Raw genomic sequence first — 15837 nt, 5'->3', positions numbered from 1 at the left:
ACATGGACCACAGCCTTGTCTAACTCAATGAAACTAAGCCAAGCTGTGTGGGGCCACCCAAAACGGACGGGTCGTGGTGGAGAGGTCTCACAAAATGTACCCACTGGAGAAGGGAATGGCAAACCACTTCGGTATTCTTGCCTTGAGAAACCCATGAACCGTATGAAAAGGCAAAAAGATAGGACACTGAAAGATGAACTCCCCAGGTCGGTAGATGCCCAATATGCTACTGGAGATCAGTGGAGAAATAACTCCAGAAAGAATGAAGAGACAGAGCCAAAGCAAAAACACCACCCAGTTGTAGATGTGACTGGTGATAGAAGCAAGGTCCAATGCTATAAAGAGCAATACTGTACAGGAACCTGGAATGTTAGGCCCATGAATCAAGGCAAATTGGAAGTGGTCAAACAGGAGATGGCAAGAGTGAACGTCGACATTCTAGGAATCAGTGAATTAAGATGGAGTGGAATGGGTGAATGTAACTCAGATGACCATTACATCTACTACTGTGGGCAGGAATCCCTTTGAAGAAATGGAGTAGTCATCATGGTCAACAAAAGAGTCCAAAATGCAGTACTTGGATGCAATCTCAAAAATGACAGAATGATCTCTGTTTCTTTCCAAGGCAAACCATTCAATATCACAGTAATCCAAGTCTATGCCCCAACCAGTAACACTGAAGAAGCTGAAGTTGAATGGTTTTATGAAGACCTACAAGACCTTTTAGAACTAACAGCCAAAAAAGATGTCCTTTTTACTAAAGGGGACTGGAATGCAGAAGTAGGAAGTCAAGAAACACCTGGAGTAACAGGCAAATTTGGCCTTGGAATGCGGAATGAAGCAGGGCAAAGGCTAATAGAGTTTTGCCAAGAGAACGCACTGGTCATAGCAAACACCCTCTTCCAACAACACAAGAGAAGGCTCTACACATGGACATCACCAGATGGTCAATACCGAAATCAGACTGATTATATTCTTTGCAGCCAAAGATGGCGAAGCTCTATACAGTCAGCAAAAACAAGACCGGGAGCTGACTGTGGCTCAGATCATGAACTCCTTATTGCCAAATTCAAACTAAAACTGAAGAAAGTGGGGAAAACCACTAGACCATTCAGGTATGACCTAAATCAAATCCCTTATGATTATACAATGGAAATGGGAAACAGATTTAAGGGACTAGATCTGATAGAGTGCCTGATGAACTATGGACAGAAGTTTGTGACACTGTACAGGAGACAGGGATCAAGACCATCCCCCCAAAAAAGAAATGCAAAAAAGCAAAATGGCTACCTGAGGAGACCTTACAAATAGCTGTGAAAAGAAGAGAAACAAAAAGCAAAGGAGAAAAGGAAAGATATACCCATTTGAATGCAGAGTTCCAAAGAAGAGCACGGAGAGATAAGAAAGCCTTCCTCAGCAGACACGAGTTTGATTCCTGGGTCGGGAAGATCCCCTGGAGAAGGAAATGCAAGCCACTCCAGTATTCTTACCTGGGAAATCCCATGGACAGAGGAGCCTGGTGGGCTACAGTCCATGGCGCTGAAAGAGCCAGGCACGACTAAGCAACCAAACAACAACCAACCCCAGGACAACAGATGCTGGTGGCTCAGACCAGAGAGGGGATGGTGGAGGTGGTAGAGAGAGAGAAAGCAAGCAAGCAAGCAAGAAAGTGTAGCTGCTCAAACGTATCCAACTCTTTGCAACCCTATGGACTGTAGCCCGCCAGGCTCCTCCGTCCATGGGATTTTCTAGGTAAGAATACCTGAGTGGGTTGCCATTTCCTTCCCCAGGGGATCTTCCGGACCCAGAAATCAAACTCAGGCCTTCCTCACTGCAGGCAGATTCTTTACCGTCTGAGCCACCAGGGAAGCCCGTGGAGGTGGTAGGCAGAGGTCAAACAAGATATAGTCTCAAAGTAGAGCCAAAATGATTTCCTGATGGATTACATGTGCGGCACGAGAGGAAACAGAAGAATAAAGGGTAGTGACAACACCGCTCTAAACAACTGATGGAAGGGAGTTACCAGGGCCCGAGAGAGTAGGACTACAGAAGAAGCATATCTGCGGGGAAAGGAGGCAAGACTGGGGCTCAGTGTGCTGCCTGCTGGGCTTCAGAGGCTTACTAGTCATTCAACTGGGGTAGAGAGTCAGATATTTACATGTAGAGTTTAGGGAAAAGTTTTGGGCTGGATCTATTAATATATATGTGGATGTTGTAAGCACAGAAAGGATATTCAAAGCTGTGGGGGATGAGAAGACCAAAAACATGAGGACAGTTAGAAAAAAGCCAAAGGCTAAGTCCTAGACTACTTCCAAGTTTAAAGAGAAGGAAACCACAAGGAGTCAGTGAAGAGATGGGTAATGTATAACAAGCGAAGGAGAGGGTGGTGTTCTACAAGTCAGGTGAAGAATATATTTCAGGGGAGGGAGGAGTAAAGCACTACATCAAACGCACCTGACAGGTCAAATTAAGCGAGGATGGAGAACTGACCGTTAGATTCAGCGACCTGGAGGTTACTGACAAGAGCAGCTTTCCCAGAGTGCCAGGAACAAAGAGAAAGTCATCATCTAGAAGGACACTGGGTGAACCAGGGAATACAGCATGGCTGCTGGGCATCTTTAGGGTCCCCTTGGGATGACAGGGTGCAAGGGGCCTGGGGCCGAGTAGGGATTAATCAGAGTTGTGATTTTGTCACAAGCAAGTGTAAGAGGCAAGAAGAGGGTAAGGGGTTATGGGTGTTAAGAAAGGAAGTGATTACACTGATTGACCACGGAATGTAAGCTATGTAGGAAGGGAACAAGGGCATGAGAGAGGTGAGAGACAGGGAAGAGCAGAGCACAGGTCTGCTGGGTCGAAGGACTGCTGGAGCTGGAGAACGAGGAGTAAGCTGGAACGACAGGCGTGTGTGAGAGGCAGGGCGCACTGGGATGAGAGTGGCAGATAAGGTCTAGGGAACGACAACAGGGTGAATAGCCACCGCCGAGGAGAGCAGACCAAGGAACGATCACTGGAGGGGAGAGGTGAAGGAACCTGGGGGCAGTTTTCAGATTTAAGAATCACAAGACTTGGCTTCAAATTCCAGCTCCATCACTTACCAGCTGGAGAAATTTTAAGTAAATGCTCTAAAGGTTTGCTTCCTCATCCTCCAAATGAGAATAAGAATGTATACCTCGGCTGGCTCAGAACTGGTGATGTGAAAAAACCCCACAATATAACACATGTTAGATAAGAACACATTAGTTTCATAAAAACACATCAGTGACACACAACAAACACTAAAAGGCTGCCCACGGGCTTCTCTGGTGGCTCAGTGGTAAAGAACCCGCCTGCGGATGGAGGACACAGCTGTGATCCCTGGCTCGGGAGGATCCCAACGCCGAGTGGCAGTGAAGCCCTGTGCCACACCACTGAGCCCTGGCTCTAGGGCCCGGGAGCCACACTACTGAGCCCGCACGCCACAACAAAGAGCAGCTGCTGCTCGCTGCAAGCAGAGAGCCTGCGCAGCAACGAAGACCCAGCACGTCCAAAAAGAAAATAATGATATAAATTTAAAAGGCTGCCCAAGCAAGAGGAAGGAAAGGAATGATGACTGGGGATAAAAGAGAATTAAAAATACAGCTTTATAAGTTTCCCTGATAGCGTCCCACAAGCTAAAGAGTATGATTAACAGAACCTTCAGCTGAGGGCAAAACAAAAGAAAGTAAACATATGAAGGACGCAATAGACACTTTTAGAAGCTAAATCAAGAGGACTTGTGACTACTTGAATGTGGGCACTGCAACCAATCTAAGGAAGGAAGTTGGACCTCAGAAGAAAAACAGATATAGAAAGCATTAAAGGAGGAATCTAAGAGGGAAACTTAAAATGGAAATTTGAGCCACACCTTATTTCTCAGAACTGTCTTTCCTCAAATTTCTCTCCTTCCCTTTAACATTATGCATCCATTCTTTCAACAGATGGATTACTGAGCTCAAAAACACTTTGTATATCCACTTCGTCACCTCCTACTCATTTTTCAACCCCTCTGGTGTGGCTCCCATGCCCACCACTGTATGAAAACTGTCTCATCATCATCACCCACAACTTCCATGCTGCCAAACCCAATGGTCACTTTTCAGGCCTCGTCCCTCTTGAGAGTCAACGGAACCTGAAAGAGCTGACAACACTCTGCCTCTGAGATTTCCGAGGCTTCTTGGCTTCTATACCACTCTTTTCTGAGTTTTTCCAGCCCTTCCTTTTCTAATCAGCTTCTAAACATTGGTCCCAAGTGTTTTCTCTACAGGGTGTTCCTGGTGTTCTCACCTATTTCCATGGTTTTGCCAGCTATACAATGAAAGTGAAAGCGTTAGTCGCTCAGGCCTGGAGCTTAGACTCTTTGTGACCTCACGGACTGTAGCCCGCCAGGCTCCTCTGTCCATGGGATTCTCCAGGCAAGAATATTGGAATCGGTAGCCATTCTTTTCTCCAGGGGATCTTCCTGATCTAGGGATCGAACCTGCCTCTCCTACATTGCAGGCAGATTCTTTACCATCTGAGCCACCAACGAGCTGGGAGCTATACAGTAATGATGACCAAATTTACTTCTCGGTCCATAGGCCACTTCCCTGAGCAGTTCGTATCACTGCCCCTAGTGTCAAACTCTTATCCAAGTGATTATTGACCCTTTCACCTGACCCACTCAGGTAAGTCACTTACCACGTCCAAAAAAAGTAACTCTCAATTTCCAAACCTCGTCACAAGACCTACAAAGCCCCGCCTACCGGTCGGACGTCACTCGATGTTCAGTTACAATGTCATGGTCCTTGCCCGTGTAAGGCTCTTTCTCGCTTACTTTTCTGTGTGCTTGCTCCTTCTGCCTGGAACTCGTTTTCCAGAATCTTAAAGATCTCTGAGTTCCTCCCCCGAGTCTGCTCTTCTCAAAGTGAGCACTCAGCCTCATCTGTAACTATTTAGTTTCCTCTCTTCCGAACTAAAGCACATGCTCTAAGAGGATGGGATCTTATCTATTTTGTTTATTGTAATCGATCTCTACATCTGAGAGAGGGTCTGGCCCAATGGGGACACTGGGTACTTGTTGAAAGGATGTAAAAATAAATGCAAGCGTAATAACCATATAGCGGTAACCTCCATACTTCTATGGCCCTGAACAAACGTGCACTCCGGGAAAACCTCTTTTTTTAACGAAGAGACACCGCCCAAGGTGTAAGAGCCCGAGGAAAAGGAGTCTGGTATCCGGCTCAAGGCCGGAAGAGCAGCCCGGGCCGACGCCGCGTCCTGATTGGCCGGACCTGCCCGCCTGCCCACCCCGCGCCGGCCCTCCTCTCCCAGCCTGCCGGCCTCTCGCTCAGCCCCGGGAAAACAAAACCAACGACAAGGCCGAGAATACCGCACTCCCCGCTCAGACCCGCCCGCTTCGCACCGCGCCCTTCCCGCCTCGCCTCCCCGCCACACAGCCTCACCAGGGCAGGGAGGTCTCATCTTGTCCTCCGCGTCGCCAGAGCTGGTTTTAAATTGCGCGCCGAGACGCCAGGTCGCCGTAACGGCCGTGATGACGCCAACGTGGGCGGGGCCAGAGGCGCGCCTGCGCAGACCGCTTTGGTCCTCCGCGCGAGGAGTGTCGGCCCAGCCGCGTGGAAGGGAGGAATCAGTATTGAGGGCTCTCGGCTCGAGTCGTGAGGGTGGACTGTAGTGGATCTGTGGCGCACGCCCCCACCTCACGAAATAGTATGGAGACTCCGTCCTTTCAAGCGCTAGACGCGAAACTGGGCCCTAAGAACCGAGCGTGGAGCTGAGCGGGCGGCACCTTTGCTTTCACGAAATTCACTAACGGAGGAGGCAGGTGACCAAGGAAACAAAGGTTGATTTTGCCATCGCGACCTGTGCTGTGAGGGCAGCAGAGCACTCACTAAGGAGGGGGAAAGTGATGGACTGGGTGTGGGATGGAGGTGAGAGGGAGCGGACGCCGGAATGCAGAGCGTTTGCAGGCCGGGGAAGAACTGATGGAAGATGTTGTGTGTACTTTAATGAAGACTTTCGCTAGTATATATTCTTGCGAAAAGATTCCTAGCTATCTTATACCCAAAAAAGTAAGGTTAAGATTGGAAGTGAGACAGGTGTTTTTGTGCTGCCTGTCTGTCCATTCCACTCATTGCAACCAAAGAATTGTATTATGGGAGAAAAGGCTGTTCCCTCAAATATTCCTAGAGCATCCTATAATTTCTTAACACATGACATTTTACACAGTGCTTCTTTGCAAGGGTGCTGTTGGCATTCAGGGTGAAACAGTTCTTAGCATGTGACACTCTTGCCCTCTTTGTAGGACTGTTCAGTGTCCCTGACACCATCTGCTCACTGAATGCCCTTCAGTCATTTTGGTAACCAAAAAAAGTACTACCCGTTGAAAACGACTTTTTAGGCCGATTTACTTTTTGCACAAACTTGTGCTCCCAGTGACCACCTTCAAATCTTTCGTATAAGGCAATGTTCGATAGAAGAAATAAAATGAGTTTACCCAGGAACCGAAATCAGCACCCAGGAGCCATCCTGGGCACCTCCCTCTCCCTCACTCTATCTGCTCGATCCATTGCTGGACTCTCTTTAGTTGCTAAAAGTCTCTTCAATCCTACATCTCTTTTCATCCATGTTTCCTTCCTGCTGGTCCACAGCAGCCACAAACCTGCTCTGACCCCCGGCCCAGGGTGATGTTTCCTAAGTTCAGGATCCTTTTCATCTTCATCTTCACCCAGTTAACTCCCATCAGGTTTCAGCTCATGTCACTTCCTCAGGGAGGCCTTCCCTGATACACTCAAGCGTCCTTACTGGAGGCATCAGTAGAACTTGTCACCCTTGTGGTTTTTTGTTTTTGTGTTTTTCTTTGGCTGCACTGTGCCATGTGCCACGCAGCATGCAGGATCTTAGTTCCCTGACCAGGGATGGAACCCCGTGCCCCCTGCAGTGAAGGCACAGATTCTTATACACTGGACTTCCGGGAAGTCCCTACCTTTGTTAATTTTACATCTGCTGGGGTGACTATTTTGTATCTGTCTCCTCCATAGACTGTCATCTCCATGAGGTCAAAGCGTGTCTTTGCTCACCATTGTTTTCCCAGAGCTTGGTGCTAGCCCTGGACACAGCAAGTGCTTAAATACATATTGAATGAGCAAAGTTGGAAGACAATTTAAAATCCTGGGGTGGGCATCTTCACCTCTGGGCCACATGTTCTTCCCCATTTATAAAGCAGTGATGCCAGTACCCCCCTTTCACAAGGCTTTATGAGGAATTAGATAATAGATCCTGTGAGCGCATGGACTCAGGATACACTAGGGTCCCAGCTATCGTTCTCTATGTGCATTTGTGACAGGAAGTGGGAATGGGTGTGATCCTCTGGATTCCCTGCATGCACCATCTAAGAGCAGGGGGGGTTGGGGAGGCTGGGAGGTACTGAACCTAGAGCCTCTGAAGAACCAGCTTGGAACGTGTGGCAGAGGAAGGCTCCTAGCAGACCCATAAAGCTGTCCGCTGGTTATAACGGAGCTCTTGAGCAGACTGTTGGGGGCTCCACATGCAGGGAGGCAATGCCAGCTCCACCCCCTGCATCTCTGAGCCAGGCCCGCCTGCTGCAGACAGGTCTTGCACCTCCCGTTGTGAATGCCGTCTTTGTTTGGGGGCATTAGGACTACAGCGGGTGCCAAGAGATGGATTCATCAGTGGTGTGCAAAACTCAGCTCTGCTGTCTACAAGAGTGAAAGTACTGGGGCCCCTCCCCCACCCCTCACTGGCCAGAGACTTGCTGGAGCCATTTCCCCTTTCCTATTTTTCACTCCTCACCCAGATTCTGCTTCCTCAAGCCGAATGCCAAACAGCCTTAGTTTAGGTGAGAATAATAGTGTTCTCAGTTGGCTATCTGTACAAACAACCTTTCAGCTTAAATTTGCCCAGATCTTCCAGCCTGCAGCTGGCTCATATCATAGTGTACATAATGTAGTTCCTGGTATAAACCACCAAGTCACTGGGGTTCAACATGTAGCTGAAATGGCTCTGAGCAAATGCCTTTTTCTATGTGGAAAGAAATTCCTGACCTAAAGACTGAACGAAGAACCAACAATTTCTATCTTCCAGAATTCCCAGACAATAATATACCACCTTTTATCTTAAAATTAATATAGTGCTTTTTGCTTTTCAAAACTCTGTAAACCCTACATCTTGATTTATTCCCAGGACTATGCTGGAAGGTGGTAGGATGGGTACTTTCTTTTAGCCTCTGCCACTTACGAGCTATGTTACTGGGAGAAATTGTATCCTCTTAAAAAAAAAATGTATTTGGCTGTGGCACTTGGGTTCTTCGCTGTGGCATGCACGATCTTTAGTTGTGACATGTGAACTCTCAGGCACAGCATGTGGGATCTAGTTCCCTGACAAGGGATCAAACCTAGGCCCCCTGCATTGAGAGCACTGGGTCTTAACCACTGGACTACCAGGAAAGTCCCTGTGTATTCCTTCTGAGTCTCAGCTTCCTTCTAGGTAAGATGAGGGGTTAAAGCACCCACTTCACGGGGTTATAGTGTGAGGATTAAATGAATTACCAGATGTGTCTGGGCCGTTGGCAATGCTCAGTGAACACTAAGTATTCCCATTACTATAACTGCTGTTGTATCCTGGGTACTAGCCAGATATTGTTTGAGAATAAAACTTAGCTTCCTAAATATCTGGAAGTTTCCCCTTTTATTGTAGAAATGTTCCCAGAGCACAACAGCTCTGTTCTTCCCATTAGTGCTTGTTTTTCCTATACTCTCTTACACACTCTGCCCCACCCAAGCTTTGCTGACTATTCGCTTTGTATTCTTCTGCCCACTCATAACTTTACATTTTCTTCCGTGTCTCCTCCTAGACCAGAAACCACCCAGTCCTGGATCCACCTTCTTTCTACCTGACAGACATATGCCTTCTGGAGTCTATATATATTGCTTGTAGACATTAAGACCTTTCAATGTGGCTGAATATTTTGGTGTGGGCATCCTGAAAATATGTAACTTAGGTGTTCCTTAAGATTCTGAATTATTCTTTCCTGGCTACTGGCCACGCTGATGGGAAGCCACAGGGCAGACTGGCTCCGCATACACTGAGAAACACCAGGAGGCCCTGGATGAAAGAAACAGGCTGATCTGCTATGTGTTACTGCACCAGATTCCAGCTGATACAGAAAATAGTCTCCTTTATTGATTTGGAAGTAAAACATCAGCAAATTACTTTCTAAACAAAAGCATATGGATGTTTTTAAAACACCAGAATCCCACCAGCAGAGGACCAACATCACTGCATCTGAACTTGAAAGCAGTACCTGGCCGATACCAACAGACAGCGTGAGAACACAGCAGCTATTGTGCAGCAGTGGGGGCCCTAAATATTGGCTGGCATCAGCATCTGGGACCCCTGTCATTTATTTTTGTGGAAGGGAGGGTGTGGATTCTATAAGCACAGCCTCTGCGGCCAGCATCTAACCCCCCCAGAGGTCCAACCACCCAAGGTCAAGGTAAACTTGGGGCCCGGTTCTCCTGGCAGTGCTGGTGTGCTGGCTAGGAATAGCACTGGTATTTCCAAAACAACCACACCCACAGCTAGAGTCACATTTCTTAATGCTCCTCCCCAGGATACCCAGGGTTTTGAAAGATGGGGAAATATACCAATCACATCTCCGGAATCATGGCTTTGTTAGAGCTGATCAGCTTCACAGCCCCTTCCTGTCCAGCCCTGGCAATGGGCCTGGATTGCAATGACCCCGCTTTGCAAACCCACAAACATAGTTCAAATAATACCTTGTCATCTTTGAAGAGAGAATACAAAGGCATTACCAGACTGAAAAGAAGGACAGCTACATGTGGTAGCTAAACCTTTCCATTTAACAAACAAGTGACTCCCCTCAGAAACAGGAATTGTTCATCTCCAAGTCTCCCAAGAGACTGTCCTCCTTAAGGGTTTTTTGATGTTTCCAGGCACGAAGTTGGCCATCAGATGTTGGCAATGTCATTAACTTTAGAATACACATCATCTCAATTATGGGACAGGCCATTGTCGACTTAATATTTGTTTGTGAATCAATGCTAATAAGTTATTTGGGTAGCATTGGAGTTTTTTTCAGATGCATAAAACAGCTGCATTTCACATAACATGAAGAAAGGGCTAAATGAAGAAAATGGCAAATATCTTCAAATAATGAAGGTCTGAAAACTCTGATCCTAAAATAACAAGAAGCTACCATAACAGTATTTGGGATAAAATGGGGTGCTACCAGCTTGGCTGTGAATTGGGCTGAGTTCAGTAAGGAAGCCAGTTTACAAGGGATGTGTGTGGAGTCATTCACACACACACACAAATAAGCTGGAGTGGAGGTATTCTCTGGTTCTTTCACTTCCAGTGTTACTACACATCCCAACTTCACAGGTCCCCTCCAGATCTCAACTCTTTAGCAGCAAGGCAATCCCATAACATCCATTTCCCTGGGCCCTCTTTGGGTCATGATGAAAGTTAAGTCAGGAGAAGAAAACTTCAAAGACCCACCCTAGATTAGCCCCTGCAGGCTGGACCCCTCATAACTGCTTCATGTATACCTAAGTGTCTTAATCTATCATAACCCCCTACTGGCAAGGTGAAGGTCACACATATCACTGATGTGTCTGAGAAATAAAACTCTTTTTGCCGCCTGAGGAATCAGAAATACCGTCTCCCCCTTTTTAATGGCCTGTATATGAGTCAATGTGCCCCGGCCAGCGAGGAACAGGGCAGAGCTTTCACCTGGGCCAGAAGGTTGTGGAACTCTTCCACTGCCTGTGAATGTGCCATGGGGTTTAGCACCAGGTGTTGGAAGAGATTGACAGGCTCAGCATTCCGAAATGTCTTGGGAATTGGGATGGTCAGGGGCAGAAAGTTGTTGCCGATGAGGAAGTGATGGAGAGACCTCTGCTGGAGGCCTCGGCCCAGGAACCAGAGGATGTCCTGGAGTCGTTGGGAGAGCATGTCGTGTTGCCAGTCTGTGAGGGGGAGCCGCAGTAACAAGTGCATGAGGGCTGTCTTGAAGTGGTAAGAGGTGAGGATGGGGCAGGACGCTCCCTGGGGTAAACTCTGAAGGTCCCGGAGACTCAAAATGATCTGGAGGCACTTGAGGTGACAGGTGTTCTCGGGAGCAAAACGCCCGACCAGCTTTAGGAACAGGTGTTCACAGGCTGCAAAGGACTCGGGCCAGTCCACACTGGTGACCTGTTCCTGGTTGGGGGCCTGACTCACAAGGTAGACCAAGGTGTCTTCCCGTTGCACCCCCAGGACCAGGTGGATGGAGAGGAAGCGGCCTGAGCGGTAGTCCAGCCTGAGCTTGCAGCAGGTGGTGGATGGTGGCAAGCTGAGCTTGAAGTCATACTTGTGGGCCACAAGGGCCCAGGCATTGCCCACCATGTTCCGGAACCATTGTACAGTCTTGTACACGTCCAGGTGGGAGCCGGTGCAGAGCGCCGCCTTGATGGAGCTGTTAGACTTACCCACGAGGGCCGAGTGGTCCCTGTGGTGGTGCACCAGGCACAGCACGTCCCCCAGCAGCTTCTCGCGCTTGCACACGCATTCTGACTCCACCAGCACGCAGCCACAGCGGCGGCCGAGGGCCGGATCCCTCATCTCCAGCACAAACATTGTGCCCTGTGGGGGGACGAGGGGCACCAGGATGTCAAACTTCTGGGTCTCATGGAGGGTTCCCCATTTCTCGAAAGCCGCCCCGATGCCCAGGCAGTCCTCCAGCTGTGGGTGAGCCTCCCGGCGGCTGAGCACCCTACAGGCCTCAATGAGGTCATCCACAAAGCTCTCCACAAACTCGCAGGTGCAGGGCAGGTCCCGGGTGACGTTCTGGACGTGGTGTTTGTGGAAAGATTCCAGGGCCTCCCTGGAGGGGAAGTCAGTGAGCCAGTTGTAGGAGGTGATGGGCACCACCCGGACCTCCTCCTCCTCGTCGTCACTGCTGGACTCAAAGGCTGGCTCGTGCTGCATGTTCTGTCGCAGGAGCTCAAAAATGAGAAAAATGCAAAAGAGGCCAGCATTCCACAGATTTCCTAGCATCCAGCCCAGGGGGCCCTCCTGGCCGTCCACCTGGAACAGCCACCCCCTGTCCTTTTTCCCCAGCACTAGCTGGTCACCAGAAGTGTCCCCTCTCCAGAAGTCCTCTGCCTTCTGCTTCTCCTCCGCTGCTCGCTTCCTCTCTTCAAACTCCAGCTCCAACTGGCGCATCTCCTCGCTCATCCGCTTTTCCAGCTGCCGGCTTCTGGCTAGCGTGTCCAAGTCCATCCGGTCACTGACCAGCAAGGGGTGGTGGACGACGTACATCACTGCCAAGAACAGAAGGCTTATCACAGCCATGGAGGCCCCTGCATCTGGAGAAGTAGGAGGGTGGGGGTCAGTGGTGCTCTTCAGGACGCCTCTGCTCTCTGGCGCACACTCCCCGGAGTCCGGGAACCCCAGGTCCTGGAGGTCAGCTACTCAGGAGGAACAGAAAGCTCACAGAGCTGGGGCTAGGCAGAGCAAGGGCGGTGTGCCCGGGAGGAGTCTGGAGGAGGGAAAGGGGAGCAACCAGATGTGCCACCCAGTCTCTCAACTGCTTTCCTTCCACATGGTGTGGGTGGTGGTTAAGGTTTCCAGAATGTGGACCACAGAACTGTCTGCGTTTCTGAGGAGGAGGGGGAGGGGGACCCTTGGGCCAGGGTGGCCTCACCCGACTCATCAGTCCACCGTGGGCACCAGGTGTGCCCCGCTAATCCCAGAGTCCCTTCCACAGATCTGCCTGGGCAACACCTTTCCTTCTCTTGCCCCAGGTCAGCCCCAGGCCCGGCTGTAGCACCCCACTTCCTCTGTGACTTCACAATCCTCATTCGGCACACCCTGTGTCATCAGACCACTCAGCTTCTCCTCTTCCCAGGGCCCGGTAGACCAACCCCCAGTGGGAGCCAAGGAGACACAGAGCCACCAGTCACCTCTCCACCCCCGCCCTTGTGCTCTCTGAGATCCTTAGGGGGCTGCGGGATGCCCCATTGGTGAGCCAGGCCCAAAGGCAGCCGCAGCTCCATCTCTCAGCCCAGGAAACTTCCTGAAGACCAGAAGCACCAGGCCTCCCAACAGCCCACGGTGGTGGATTCCTCTGCCTCTCCATCCACCGCAGTGGCCTAACGCTTCCTGGATCTTGAATCCACCCAACCTGTTCACAAGCTATAGGCCTTACCGAGATCTTGAAGGACTACAACGTGTGGGCCCTGAAGCCAGGTGGGGGGGGCTCTCCTCCCTTTGGAACTTGTCCTTGCTTAGTCTCACCGCCCTCTCCAGGAGCCCTGTTAACATTTACAAGGTACCTAGGGTCTGGATCAAAGTCGTACACCACCACCCACACCCCTTCCCCCGCCCCGGGCCGCCATTCATAACTTCCCCAAACTCCACGCCCAGAGATCTGAACTCTCATCCGTCTATTTTTTCCAAGCCAACTCACGGTTTCTCCCGGGACCCGGGGCCAGGTTACTCACAGTCGGTGTTAGCACGGATACGGTCTTAAAGAGCCCGCGCGGCCTGACGGTCCCCGCCCTCTTCCCCGCGCGGCGGGGGCTCCGGGTTCCTCGCCGAGTCCGCCCGCGGGAGCGGTCCCGCTGCCCTCTCCCGGGGAGCGCATCGTGTTCGCCCGAGTGTCCGATAGCCCGTGAGCCGCAGGCCTCGAGACCCCACGGTGCCTCGGGCGGCTCCGAGGGCGCCAGCCGGACTAGGCGCTCCCGCCGTCCAGGCTCCGCCCAGCGCCGCCCAGCCCCGCCCTCCCAGTGCCTGGCCGCCCGGCGACCGCGCGGCGGGAGTGGGGCCCGGGGACCCACCTCGCCGTCGAAACCGGAGCTTTATGTCCGCCGCCTCCGCTCCTCAGGCCCTGCGGAGCGGCTGTGGCCCCAGACTCGCAGCTGAGGGGCACTCACGTCTTGGCCGGTCAGCCTCCCTAAGCTGGCGCTAGGGGGCACTGCAGGGCCGGCTGTCAACTCCACTCAGCGGGGTTCAATGGAGAATATACTTAATGGGAATTTAGAATATGCTTACAGTAAAGATGATGGTGGCATAACCAAAAAGGGCTGGCGGGCCGGGGGGGGGGGGTGTTTAGCATTTCCACTTGCAGCTGGCACTGCGCAAAATGGTAGCTACCAACCTGGGTCCTTGAACTCTAATCAATAGAAATTAATGAGGCCAGATGAGAAATTTAGGCAAGGCTGTATCGGGACTTCTGCTGCAGCAGGAGAGAGAAAACAGGTTCCCTTACTCCTTCCATGGGGGTGGGGGGTAGCTGCGGGGGTAGCGGCAAGCTGGTTCTTTAAATGGATGAGGGTAGGGGCAGGTCCAGGGCTCTGGGGAGAGTGGTGGCCCGGTGGTCTGCCCATCCCGTTGGTGGCACCACGTGCAGAAATCATGCCCAGAACGCTGTACTTGCTGGGGAACCTCAGAAGTGGCAGCTGGGTTGTTGGTCTTCTTGTGTTTTGCTGTTTGTAAATTGTCCCAACTGCAGCATGCATGTAGCTATTTTTAGTCGCTTATGGTTTCTTTGTATTCTGTTGCCAGAGGAGATGTTTCTCCAGATGCAAGCACTGCAGCAAAGGGTCCCAGCTCCTAGCCTGAGTCAGTACAGCACCTGAGGTTTCCTTAGTATGCCTCACTCCCAGCCAACACCCAGACTCGGGTGTCTTTCTGCAACTCCTTTTTCTTATCAAAGTAACTTATGAAAGGCCCAGACCTCACCCAAAGACTTGGCTGGAGGCCTTACTCACCACTCACTAGCCACTTGGAATAAGAATCCTAAATCTATACCAAGTAGTTCAGCTGGTGAGATGAGTGGGTGAAAAAGATCTTTACAAAGTGTCAAGACCAGATGAGCCTGTGATTCGCCAATGGAATGGGCTTTTTAGAAAGGATCTTTAGGGGCTTTCTGGGTGGTCCAGTGGTTGAGACTCTGTGCTTCTATTGCAGGGCATACAGGTTCAATACCTGGTTGGGGTTAGATCCTGTATGCTTCACAGCGTGGCCAAAAATTTTAAAAAATAAAGAAAAGGATCTTTAGAGACTCAGAAGGAATCTTAGCCTTTCTGTCTTGTGTTGGCTGTCCAAGGAGAAAAGGAAGATTTCATAATCTCTCCATAATTACCAGTTGAAATCCTTCTGCTGAAAGATAAATTTCACACCTCCTAGCCAGTGGCAAGGGATGCAGAATGTCCCTAGGCAGAAGGGATGTCAAACAACTTAGACGGTACTTCCAAAAATACTGACTTATGGTGGACGGGGAAAGATTCTTCTCACTGCCCATTACTGAAGTTCCAAAGTTACTCTTTATAAACTTTCATGATGAAGAATAGACCACAGGCTCCTGTTACTAAGCATCAATGCAATCAATCAGTGATAAGGAAATTATTATTTTAAAATTGATGACATGACAATGTCAGGGTGAAAAAAATACATTTCAAAGTGGGCAAAACAATGGGTTTTAAAGTCATGTGTTTAAAGGTGTGTTTTCATGATCAGCTAAGGGTTTGTTTTTAAAATGATTGTCAGGTTAGAAGACATTTGCTAATTGATGGTCTGCACAGAAGTGAAGTTAAATGTTTTACCAAATTAGAGACTCCAAATTAGAGACCTACTAATCCATTTAAGAGCCTCCCTGGTGGCTCAGATGGTAAAGAAGTCCCTGCCAATGCAAGACATGCATGTTTGATCCCTATTTTGGGAAGATCCCCTGGAGAAGTGAATAGCAACCCACTCTGGTATTCTTGCCTGGAGAATTCACATAGATTGCACATCAAC

At 50.0% G+C, this 15837-nt stretch overlaps 2 protein-coding genes across 2 annotated transcripts in view; both read right to left on the bottom strand.

Annotated features, from left to right (window-relative positions):
- Positions 1-5478, bottom strand: part of NCAPH (non-SMC condensin I complex subunit H) — a 31731-nt gene extending 26253 nt beyond the window's left edge. The window contains exon 1 of the mRNA XM_052647700.1: positions 5460-5478. Coding sequence (XP_052503660.1) covers positions 5460-5478 — 19 coding nt within the window. The remainder of the gene's footprint in view (positions 1-5459) is intronic.
- A 3723-nt stretch (positions 5479-9201) lies between these two features.
- Positions 9202-13697, bottom strand: ITPRIPL1 (ITPRIP like 1). The gene is made up of 2 exons (XM_052647701.1): positions 13542-13697; positions 9202-12404 (listed from the first exon to the last, which is right to left on the bottom strand). The coding sequence occupies exon 2, from the start codon at positions 12388-12390 to the stop codon at positions 10747-10749; it is 1644 nt and encodes a 547-aa protein (XP_052503661.1). The 5' UTR covers positions 12391-12404; positions 13542-13697; the 3' UTR covers positions 9202-10746.
- Between the last annotated feature and the right edge of the window lie 2140 nt (positions 13698-15837).

This window comes from Budorcas taxicolor, chromosome 11, assembly GCF_023091745.1.
Source record: "Budorcas taxicolor isolate Tak-1 chromosome 11, Takin1.1, whole genome shotgun sequence".
NCBI classification, from domain to species: domain Eukaryota; kingdom Metazoa; phylum Chordata; class Mammalia; order Artiodactyla; family Bovidae; genus Budorcas; species Budorcas taxicolor.
Note: the sequence above shows the minus strand (reverse complement) of the source record. Positions and strands in the feature narration are given on the sequence as shown.